The sequence below is a fragment of the Echinops telfairi genome, unplaced genomic scaffold (assembly GCF_000313985.2).
Source record: "Echinops telfairi isolate 266 unplaced genomic scaffold, ASM31398v2 ScPeMD7_2565;HRSCAF=3150, whole genome shotgun sequence".
Classification (NCBI taxonomy): Eukaryota; Metazoa; Chordata; class Mammalia; order Afrosoricida; family Tenrecidae; genus Echinops; species Echinops telfairi.
In genome coordinates this window covers 8,155,914-8,167,831 of record NW_022106463.1, presented here as the reverse complement: position 1 = coordinate 8,167,831, position 11,918 = coordinate 8,155,914, and the positions used below count along the sequence as shown (strand labels likewise).

The window sequence follows — 11,918 nt, the reverse complement described above, 5'->3', positions numbered from 1 at the left end:
AGAATGATGAGGGCAATGAATGTACAAATGTGCTTTACACAATTGATGTATGTATGGATTGTGATAAGAGTTGTATGAGCTCCTAATAAAATGATTTTTTTAAAAAAGACAGTCTGTGCCTCCTGCCCCCCACCCCCACCCCATTCTTTGTTCGTTGTTTTTCAGTTTGGGAAGTTCTATTGGTCTGACCCCATTTTTTCCTCAGCCTTGTCCAGTCTACAATGAGCCATCAAGGAAGTTCTTCATTTCTGCTACAGCGGGATTGGTTTCCTGCACTCCCCTCCCACGCTTAGAGTTTTAATCTTTCTGCTTACAGTAACAGTACCCAGAGCTATTTGTAGAGTGCCCAGTTTTTTGTTGTTTTTTTTTTTCCTGGAAAAAACTGCAAGCCCTGGGACCTTTACAAGTGTTTCTCGCCTCCCTGCTCCCCCTTCCCTCCCTCAGCCTATTAACCCTCTCACTCCCTGCCCTGTGAGTTTCTGAGATGATAACCTTTTTACTGGGAGTAGAAAGCCCCATCTTTCTCTTCTGGAGCAGCTGGTGGTTTTGAACTGCTTGCCTTGAGGTGAGCGGTCCAACTCTTAGCCACTGTGCCACCAGACCTCCACATGAACCACAGCTATTTTAAATTCCTGGTCTGATGGGTCCAAATCTCAGCCACATCTGAACTGGGGTCTGATGCTTGCTCTGTCTTTGCAGGGCGGGCTTTTCGGTTCTCAACATGTCGGTAATCTTGTTGTTGTTGAGAGATAGACATGTTGTATGGGTAAAAGGAACAGACTAAGTGGGCCACTGATATGTGGTTTCATGTGTATCTGTCTGGGAGTGGCTTTATTGACTGTTGGGTATTGTTGCAGGTGTTAGAGACATGCTTCCTCCATCCCCTCTGCTGTGGCTGGCAGTTCCCTGCAGCATAACTCCCCCGTCATGATACAGGAGTCCAGTTGACGGGTGTTAGCTGTGGGTGGAAGGGAAGCATTCTGTACTCCTATCTGTAGGTCAGATCCTGTTAGCGTCACAGTCTCGTAAGTCCGATGTAAGCTCACTGAGAGTCAGACCAGCCCTATGGCAGGGGTGCTGGGCTGGTGATCGGGTCTCAGTCATTCCGACTTGTGCTGCTGGCCTGAGACCGTCACCAGCGCTGGTGCTTCCCATTCCCTGCCTGCCTGCCTTCTTTCCTCCCTTCCTTCCATCTTTCCTTCCTTTTTATTTCTTCCCTCTCTCCCTCCCCCGCTCCTTTTTTCTCGCCTTCCTGTCTCTCTCCCTCTCTCTCCCTCTTTCCCTTCCCCTACACTGGCCAGGTTCTGGTAAAACCGTTGCTTTGGTCAAGAATGAGGGTTAAGAAGAATTCTGGGAATATGTCTAAGGGTTCCTTAATGTTACCCTTTGATCTCTGGAATAATAAAAATGCCATTTTCACTTATCTTCGCAGTGAGAACCTGGCGGGACCACTCGTGAGCGTATGGGGCTAGTGGCCTCTGCTAGCACTTAGTCACTCTGTGTTCATCGTTCCCACCTGGTGCTGTTGGGCCCAGCTGGGATTGCTGCTCCTGGTCAGTTTGGGTCAGTTCTCTCTATATGCCTGCAGGTCCAGTGTCCAGGCAGTGGTTGTGCCCTGTGTGTGAGGCCAGCTTGTCTGGAGAAACAAATCCAGTGACTCTCGTATAGGGATAAGAAAGAGCTTTACATTAAGAAGTCAGTATATACCAAGCAAGTGTCCAAGCGCAGTCCAACTCAGGTCTGTAAGCCCGCTGATAGTCCCTTAGCCCCTCTCCAGACTCTTGCAGCCACATGCAATGACGCTGGAAGATCACAGGCTGGTGGGTGCAGAGTTGTGTGGATCCGAGGTGGGGGCAGTGAGTGTGGTGTTCTGGTTTGAGTCCCTCCAGTGGTTGGGGGATCATAGTTTGAGAAGCTCCTCTGGAGAAAACCATTAGCCACACTTTAGGACCCCATTTACCCAAGTTTCAAACGTAGGCAAAGCCTCATGGACGGGGTTGTGAGTTGGCACAGAGGTCATGGGGGGTGGGGGTGGGAACACGGGTAGCATCTGCAGGGGACGTGAGGGGCATCTGAGGTCCTGATAATGACCTTGGTGATGATCTGGGTGTCTGGGTACATGTGTGTTCATGGGGGAAATTCCTTGAACTCCATACTTAGGATTTGTACACTTCTGTCTAGGTAGTTCATTCTTTGATTTTTTTAAAGAGTTTATATTAGCTGCCCCCGGGGGTTTCCGAGACTCTGATGCCTCTCAGGAATAGAAAGCCTCATTTTTCTCCCTCCGAGCTGCTGGCAGTCTCCAACTGCTGACCTTCAGGTGAGTAGCGGAACGGGAAACCACGAAGCCACTCCTGTCCTCCACTGGTCTCTGAAAATGGAAACATCCCACCACTGACACAGTTGAACAGGAAAACATCCACCGGCTTCTCCTGGTTGGTAACGGCAGCCACGAATGTCCAACTCATTGGGCTTTTCCCTCTCGCGGGCATCTTCTGAAAGAGCCCTGGTGCCTCAGCAGGTTAAGCACTGGGCCGGTAACCAAGTGCTCAGTGAGTACAAACTCGGGAGAAAGATGCCCGCCTTGGAAACCTGATGGGGGCAGCTCTACCCTGCCCTGTAGGGTCGCTACCAGCCAGAATCCATGACAGTGGCTTAGGTTGTTTGGTTTGGGGTCAAACCCTGGTGGCCCAGTGGGTTTGCGTTGGACTGCTAACCGGCAGGAGGAGGCTGTCTGCTCGCAGCAGCACGGGAGCCCCCAGGAGCAGATCCGCTCTGCCCTAGAGGGTCCCTGGTGTCAGAAGCCACTCACAGTGACCCTACAGGACAGTGGGTTTGGTTTGGGCCCTCTGCTGGTGTCTGATCGCCTCTGACCGGGGCTCCTAGGCTCGCCGCTGCGGAGTGAGGGGCCGGCCGGTCTGGGCACTGTGGCCATGCGGGCACAGCCTGGACCTCGGGCCATGGGCGCCCTCCCTCCGAGGTGGCCGCAAGCCCAGGGTCCAGAGGAGCGACGGGACCCCTCCCTCCAGCCCGCGGGCCCTGAGAGTGCTCGACCCAGCAGCCGCCCTGCGCAGCAGCCCGGTGGCCGGCTGGCAGGGACTTTCAGGGGGTCTCCCCGCGGCTCTGGTGTCCGCTGGCTCCCGAAGGGGGCGTGGCGTGGGCGTGGCCCGGCGGGGCGGAGTCACACGCGCGGGCACTCCGAGCCTTTAAAAGCGCTGGCCCCGGGCGCTGCGCCCGCCCCACGCTCTGCACAGTCCGGCGCGCTGCTCCCCAGCGGGACCTCGGGGACCAGGCTGCCCAGCCGCTCTCCTCTCGGCGCTGCGCCCGCCGGCCCGCCTCATGCGGCTGCCCAGCATGTCGGGCCACTTTCTGCTGGCGCCCATCCCGGAGGCCGCTGTGGACGGCCCCCCGCCCAAGGACATCAAGCTGGCCGTGCTGGGCTCCGGCCGCGTGGGCAAGAGCGGTGAGTGCGCTGGCCGCGCGACCCCGACCCGGAGGAGCCCTCGCCCCCATGCGTCCCGCCCCCGCCTCCCCTCGGAGCCTCGCCCCCCACCCAAGTCGGGCCGGTGCGCCTGCGCGGGGCAGAGGCTCCGAGGAGACCCCTCCCGCGCCCTCCAGTCCCAGGTCCCCGCTGATGGTGTCTTTCCTTGGCAGCGATGATCGTGCGCTTCCTGACCAAGCGGTTCATCGGCGACTATGAGGCCAACACAGGTGAGAGCCGTCATCCTGCCTGCTCATGTGGCGAGCAGCGTGGTGTGTGTGTGTGTGTGTGTGTGTGTGTCCACCCCTTACCGATATACTGCCATCGCCTCGATTCCGACTTATAGTGACCCCGTGGGACAGAGCAGAGTTCCTGCATGGGGTCTCCAAGGCGGTAATTCTTTACCAAAGTGGACCCGCTCGCCCTTCCCTGCTGAAGCAATTGACCACTGACTTATCAGTTAACAGGCTAACTCGGAACCCTCCCCCTGATTAGGTTAAAACACACCCACTGCCACCCCGTGGGTCCCAACCCCTAGGGTCCCATAGGACTGCTCCCTAGGGTTTCTGAGACTACAGTGGTTACAGAAGGTGGCCCCGGCTTTCTCTCACGCAGCAGCTGGTGGGCTCCAAAGGTGGACCTTGGTAGTGAGTGGCTCAAAGTTTAACCCACTGTGACACCAGGCTTCCTTCTCCTGGATCAGATTAAAGTTCCCCCAGGCCCCCACCTCGCTGCTATTGGGTAAATTCTGACACACAGCGACCCTATAGAACAGGGCAGAACTGCCCCTGTGGGTTTCGGAGACTGTCATTCTAAGGCTACCAGGACTACTCAACCCACCCACTGCCACGGGATTGATTCAAACTTCTGCCAACCCCTGTAGAGACAGAACTGCCCCCTATGGTTTCTGAAACTGTAAATTAGTGGTTCTCAACCTTCCTAATGCTGCCACCCTTTCATACAGTTCCTCATGTTGTGGTGACCCTCCCCCTCCCCAACCATAAAATTATTTTCGTTGCTACTTTATAACTGTCATTTTGCTACTGTTATGAATCGGGCAACCCTGTGAAAGGGTTGTTCAACCCCCAAAGGGGTCGAGACCCACGGGTTGAGAACTGCTGCTAAATGCTGATGGACGCACAGTCTCATCTTTCTCCCCGGGGAGCGGAGCGGCTGGTCAACTTGAACCACGGACCTTTAGGTTGGCAGCCAGGACACCACCAGGAACCACCCCCACCTTTGCCCCTCGGGGCCCTCCCACTCCCTCTCTTGATGAGATGAGAGTGGAGGGATTTAAAAGCAAACTCCCAACTCCCCTGCCTCCTCCAGGCAAGCTGTATTCCAGGCTCGTTTCTGTGGAGGGAGACCAGATGTCCCTGCAGATCCAGGACACCCCAGGGTGCATCCAGGTAAGGACCTCTGAGAGCAAACAGCTGAGAGGGACCAGCAAACAGCTGACCTCAGCCAGACAGTCCAAAGGAGGCAGGCATCACGGGATGCCCTCCCTCGCGGACCTCACGCATGAGCGCGATGTCTAAGCATGGGATGCATTCCTGTGCAGGAGTAGGGCTGGGGGGGGCGGGGCAGGGGTGCCGGGGGAAGCAGGGGTTGAGGTGTTGAAGACCCTTCAAAAGGAGGCCAGTTAGGAACAGCTGCCTCCTGTCAGCTACCTTGGTGGGACAGAGAGGGGACGCTTCCCTTTGCAACCCTGGAGGCAGTGTCACTGCTCTGGCTGAACCTCATTGTAAAAGGGGTGGGGGTGAGGGGGTCTGGAGAAGGGGTGCTCCCCAAGCAAACACAGCGGAAGTGCTTGTTGACTGGCTGCCCCCCACCCTCCATCCTTCTTCGCAAGTGGCATGTAGTCAGGAATGCGGCTTGATTAACAAGTTACTAATTGCTGTCCCTTGTAGGGAGGAAAGGTCAAGGGGGTGGGAGGACAGAAAGAAGGAATTTGTTCTCAAGAAGTGCGGGCTAAAAATACCGCGATGGCTTTGGGAATCGATATTTATCTTGGCTTCCTTTCCAAGCTGTGTTTATTATGAGTGCTTCCCTAAAATCCCAGCCCTTCTGGCTTGGAAGGCCGCCTGGAATCCAGGCCACAGCTAGCCCCGGTCACTGCCGACAGCTTGCTAAGAGAGGGGTTTAAAAATAAGGCTTTGGTTACGACCCCTCAACTCCTCTCTCCCGCCGCCACTGTGCCTGCTAATGGGTGTGCTCTAGATCAAAAGCTCCTTTCTGACTTGCTGGGTCGAATCCATCCACATTCAAGTGACCTCTCTTGCTCTCTTTCTGTCAAGTTTTCTCCCAGGGCGACTTTGAAGTTTTTTTGTGGGCGCTCTCCCACTGCAATGGGCTTCCTTGGGCCCCAACTCCTTCTGATCTTCTTCTCAGGTGCACGACAATCTGGCCCAGCTGGCCGACTCCCTGTCCCGCTGTGTGCAGTGGGCCGAAGGCTTCCTGCTGGTCTACTCCATCACCGACTACAGCAGCTACCAGGCCATCCGACCCCTCTTCCAGCACATCCGGAAGGCCCAGCCGGACTCCAGGGTCCCTGTCGTCGTCGTGGGCAACAAGGGTGACCTGCTGCACGCCCGGCAGGTGCAGACGGACGAGGGCCTCCAGCTGGCCAACGAGCTGGGCAGCCCGTTCCTGGAAATCTCCACCAGCGAGAACTCCGACGACGTGGGCCAGGTGTTTCAGCACCTCTGCAAAGAGGTGAGCAGGCTGCACAGCCTGGCCGGTGACCGGAGGCGCCCCTCCATCATCCCACGGCCCCGGTCCCCCAACATGCAGGACCTCAAAAGACGCTTCAAGCAGGCACTGTCATCCAAGGTCAAGGGCCCCTCTGCCTCGGGCCTGGGCTGAGCCTGTTCCCCAGCGCTGCCGCTGTGCAGCTGCCGAGACGGGACCTTGCTGCGAACCACACACTCAAGAGTTTATTTTTCTACAGAGGTGGAGGGGTTTCAAATGCGTCTTTCCGGGACGTGGTCTAGAAGTCGGATGGAGTTTTGTTTCCTGTTTATTTGGGTTGTAATAAAATAAGCTTTCCTCTTCTTTCTTTTCTGGGACGGCTAGCCACTGTTCAATTAAAGCCAAAACGGCAGTGCTGCCCCTTACTGTCTTTCGATAGACCCCAAGCTTGCACCGGGCCTGCATCAGCTGTGGCTGGCCCTAGGTCTGAACTCTGAGGAGTGGACTGTGGGAGGGAATGGTTTAGGCGCTGGGACTGGTCATATGGGGGCCAGGAGCAGGGGCCTAAGACAGTGTGGGGAGGGAAGGGGACAGGAGGGGAGAAGCAGTATGTAGGACCAAAGGATCCCTTTAATCAGGGCTTTTGCTAGCATAAAACGGGCACCGTGGCATCCTCAAGGGCAGTGGGGTATGCTGGGCACTGTGCAGAAGAGAAGCTGGAAATCCCAAGTAACATGACTTACTGGTGCTCATTGGTTTAATGCTACCTTCTCTGCCTAGGGAGGAGCCCTGGCGGCATAGTGGTTACACATTGGGCTGCTAACCATAAGATCAGCCGTTCAAAACCACCAGCTGCTCCTTGGGGAAAAGATGGGACTTTCTACTCCCATAAAGAATTATAGTCTCAGAAACCTACAGGGGGCAGTTCTACCTTGTCCTGTAGGGTCACTTGCTATGAGTCTGAACTGAGTCAACGGCAATGGGTTTTGGGGAGGCCTGGTGGCCTAGTGGGTTATGAGTTGGACTCCTAACCACAAAGTCAGTTCAAACCCACCAGCTGCTCTGAGGGAGAAAGATAGGCTGTCTTCCCCGTAAGGATTTATAGCCTCGGAAACCCACAAGGGCAGTTCTACTCTGTCCTACAGGGTCCCTATGAGATGGAATTGACCCAGTGGCAGGGGGTGGGCCCACATTGAAAACCAAAATCCTTTCCCAGGGAGTGGAGCCCTCATCCCTGCCTGACCGCCAACCCCCACCCCCACCCCCAATCCAGGGGTTGCCTCAAGATCGTCTCTGTCTCCATTGTCAGCAATCCATTTGTCTCTCTGCCCTTCCTTCAGGGCCTCCCCACGCACTTATGACTCGGACCCAGACTCAGACACCCCTGCCGTGGTCTATTGGCCTCTGGAATGCCAGCCCTGGAGATCCATCTCTCAGGTTAAGTGCTGGACCACTCTCCAACTGTCAAGTCAGAAGTTCAATCTCACCAGCTGCACAGCAGGAGGAAGACGAGACTGTCTGCCCCCGTCAAGCATTACAGCCTCGGAAACCCCGGGGAGCAGGTCCACTCTGTCCACAAGGGGACCTAGGAGTCAGAGTGGGCTCCCTGGCAGTGGGCTTTGCTTGTATTTTTAAAATTCTGCCCACGGAGGAGCCCTGGTGGCATAACAGCTAAGTGACGGGCCACTAACTGGAAGGCTGGGGCTTGAACTCACGCAGCAGCTCCCAGGGGGCGAGTCCTGGAGGTCTGCTCTTGTGAAGAAAGGCGGCCAGGGGTTTCTGTGGGGCGGCCCTACCAGAAAGTTCCCATGGAAATGAGATGGAAGGTCATGAAATCTTCACGAGCTTTTTGAAGCCCCTTGTGTAATATATGCATATATAAATGTGTGTGCATATAGTGTATACATGTATGTATATGTGTACGTATAAAACTGCCAAGGTGCAGCTATTGAGATTGAACTGCTGACCCTGTGGTTAGTAGCCCAATGCTCAACCTACTACATCATATATATATATATATATATATATACACACACACACACACACACTATATATATAGTATATTTATATGTATAAGCACATATATGTACTATATACACATACATACATGTATACTATATGTGTATATAAATACACATTTATATACACACACAGGGACTTCAGAAACCTTGTGAAAAAAATTCATTATCTTTTAATCTCATTTTCCATGAACTTTTGAAGTCCCCTCCTGTATGTATGTACATGCATAGATGGATGTATTCTGATGCATAGCGACCCTCTACAGCAGTGGTTCTCAACCTTCCTAATGCCATGACCCGTTAATACAGTTCCTCATGTTGTGGTGACCCCCCCCAACCATAAAATTATTTTTGTTGCTACTTTATCACTGTAATTTTGCTACTGTTGTGAATCAGGCGACCCCTGTGAAAGGGTTGCTCAACCCCAGAAGGGGTGGCGACCCACAGGTTGAGAACTGCTGTTCTATAGGGTTTCTGAGGCTGTCAATCTTTATGGGAGTCAATCTTTATGGGCACAAATAGCTGCCTCTTTCTTCTGCAATTCAACTGAAGAGATTGAGCTGCTGACCTCGCAGCTGGAAATCCAAATGTTTGCCTGATGGCACCATAGGACTCTGTTTTAGATGCATGTATACATGTATTTATGTACACACGCACACACAACACCTAACAACATATATACGCATAAAAACACAACCCCCTAACAACATATACATGCACACATGCGCTAATATACACACAACACCTAACAACATGTACATGCACACACACATTCACACACTCAACACCTAGCAACACACCCACCCACACAATACCTAACAACAACATATGCACGCACACACACAGGGGCTTCATAACATTCATGGAAATTTCACATGATCTTTTAATTTCACATTTCCACAAGCCTTGGAAGGCCCTGCACACAAGCTCTTGGGTCCTGCATGGCAGGGAGCCAGCTGCAGGCACCATGAGGGGAGGTCCAGGTCCACTATGGAAGCTCAGGCACTGTCCGAGATGTCCCAGGCCGCTGGACGCTGGCCCCACGGGACCCCACGGGAAAGCCAGGGTTTGCTGGCCAGGCAGCCTGTGGAGGGTGGGCTAGATCCGGGTGCAACTGGCAGTTGGGCTGAGCAAGATGTCATCCACTGCAGTCCCCTGCACCCATTCTCCCAGGCCCCAGTGCCAGGTGACCTGACCCCAAAGTTTGGGGAGGACATAGCCCCCAGCCGTCCAGGGACTCAGGTGGAGATGGCCCCCTCTGGCTTCTCAGTGGTGAAGCACTGGGCCACAGACCCAAAGAACCATGCTTAGACCCTCCAGCTGCTCCTGGGGAACGAAGTGATGGTTTGCTTCCAGGAAGAGTGAGCCCCAACCCAAACCCACGGCCGCCGAGTCGATTCCAACTCAGAGCGAGCCGAAAGCAGGCTTCTGAGCCTGTCAGTCTTGACGGGAGCAGAGACCCTCGTCTTCCTCTTTGGAAGCGATGGGAGGGTTTGAACTGCAGAGCTCGTGGTTGGCAGCCCAGTGCATAGCTCACAGCATCACCAGGGCTGCTCCCTGAAGAAACCCCTGGGGCAGCTCCACTCCGTCCATCCCATCAGGTGTCTATGTGGTGGAATCAACTCTGTGGGCAGGGTGGTTTGTTCTCATGGGCATCAAGAAGCCCTGCTGGACGCCCTCACCTGATAACTGAGAAGTTGGTGTTTGCAGTTCCGAAGAGGAAAGGCCTGGCCACTTATCCCGAGAAGATGGCAGTGCAGGACACCCGCTGGGCAGGGCAGTTCCCTTCTCTCCGCTCAGGCCATGTAAGTCAGAGCGAAGGTGACAGCAGTGGCTCATGGGGCTGCCGAGGGGAGTCTTTGAAGAGAAGCTGAGGTCTAAGCCAATCTCCCTTCTGCTCTTTCCAAAACGGGGAAGGCAGAGCACCTGAGATGTGTGTGCCATTCAATGTTTTGCTGTGGGGACACAGCACGGAAAACTTGGGTGGGTCTGGAGGGGGCGGTGTCTGCCTCTTTTCGCCTCGCAGATCTGTCTTAGCTCTGAGGTGTGGTCCAGAGAGTGAGCATCTACCTCCACCCTCGCCCCTTGTTTCTCTTCATTGCCTGCCCAGCCCCTGCCACCATCAGAAGGTTTGTCTTGGAAATGCCAGCAGCAGGGCACACTCACGCTCCTAGTTGGCGCAGTGATTAATTCTCCTCCCAGAACGCTGCAGGGGTTGATTTAATTACCGGGGCTATTAGTGGGGTTCTGGAGAGATGGAGGCCAAAGTCCACTATGTCCTACAAACATGCTGTACTTCACACGCATCCCAGGGATCTCAAATTTGGATCACGGAAAAGTTAATCAGTATAATAAAAGGACATCGCATTTGTTCTGCAGGAGTTCAAAAGTTTATTGCTATCCGTTTGTGGAACTGGGTTCAAATGAGCGGATGTGGAAGACAGTGTGAAAAATCAAGCCAATAGAACACTGGTTTTTAGTCATGGGTTAGGGGCTCAAATGGCTTTGTTTGTTCTTTGCACATGTTCTTATTGCAACTTCTCATGGTGCCAAGCTGCTGCCTTAGGCTGGGTTCTTGAGAGAAGCAACTGCAGGGATGCTTACTTACATAAGGTTATGTCCAGAGAGGTTTACTCAAGAAAAAGACTCACACAGATGTAGAGGGGGGCAAGTTTCATGTGTGGGTGCAGGCTTCCCCTGACTCACGTCGCTGCAGCAGGGCCTGATAACCCCAAGCTTGGCAGGTCAGACAGTAGACTTGTGGATACAAAGGCTTATGGACCCAAAATCAGATGTCAGGTGGCAAGCCGCAGACATCTCCCAAGATCAGCAGGCAAGCGGCAGGCTGCTGGCTCAAGTCCGAAGACCATGAGGCCAGAGATGAAAGTCAGGTGCAAGATCGAGACCCAGCAGAAAGCAAGCAAACTTTTCCATAGTGTTCAGTTATATTGGAAGTGAGCCACAGCCCCACAGAGATATAATCATGAGTGATTACTACAGCTGAGCTACCAAATCACTCAGCATCCTGCCTAGGCACATTGACACCGAATCTTAACTATCACAGCTACCAATCCAATTTTAGAAAGCAAAGATCTGAGGGTAAGTAGAAAAGTATTCCTACGTGTTTTTTCCCCCAGTTTATACATGCACGTGTTTATTCCAGACAAAGTGTGTTTACGAACATATTTCTGGGATCAGTGGCTTGCAGCAGTCACGTTCTCTCATCAATACTCTTGTCTTGGTCTCATAAAGGCTGGTGATGGGCGTCCACCCAGCGGCATCTTGGAGGAAGGGCCTGGTGACGAACTTCCAAAAGCCAGCCATTAAACACCCTTTGGAGGCAGGGCAGTGTCTGACACAATGGCCTGGGACCCCGTGGGTCGCCGCAAGTCAGCATTGACCACAACCATTGGTTGTGAGCCGTGGCGTGAGGGGGTGGTGGTGAGTTGACCTGTCCGGCTTTGCTTGGACCTCCGGCACCGCCTGACCAAGCTGACCCTTCCCAAAACTCTCCCTGAATCTGCCGTAACATTGTTGAGCACTTTCAGGGGGAGCTGTGGCCTGGACTGGAGGAGGGGTTCAGCATTTTCTAAGGTGCTGAGCCCAGTGGACACCTCCCCTGGGCCCCTCTCTCCTCAGAGCATTCTCCTCTCTGCCCTGGCCCACCCGGGGGGGGCAGCCCCTACAGTGCTCTGGTGATTCATGAGAGCAGGCAAAGGAGTGGATGC

The 11,918-nt window shown here is 54.0% G+C and overlaps 1 protein-coding gene across 2 annotated transcripts; it reads left to right on the top strand.

Annotated features, from left to right (window-relative positions):
* Nucleotides 1-3,310: 3,310 nt before the first annotated feature.
* RASL11A (RAS like family 11 member A) lies at nucleotides 3,311-8,072 on the top strand. Of its 2 annotated transcripts, XM_045294038.1 has the most exons (5): nucleotides 3,311-3,463; nucleotides 3,655-3,711; nucleotides 4,811-4,890; nucleotides 5,873-6,196; nucleotides 7,513-8,072. In XM_045294038.1, the coding sequence occupies exons 1-5, from the start codon at nucleotides 3,340-3,342 to the stop codon at nucleotides 7,531-7,533; spliced, it is 606 nt and encodes a 201-aa protein (XP_045149973.1). In that variant the 5' UTR covers nucleotides 3,311-3,339; the 3' UTR covers nucleotides 7,534-8,072. The 2 variants fall into 2 exon arrangements, with proteins under 2 accessions (XP_045149973.1, XP_004715279.1); XM_004715222.2 differs by lacking the exon at nucleotides 7,513-8,072 and having other exon boundaries at nucleotides 3,316-3,463; nucleotides 5,873-6,535.
* The last annotated feature ends 3,846 nt before the right edge of the window (nucleotides 8,073-11,918 follow it).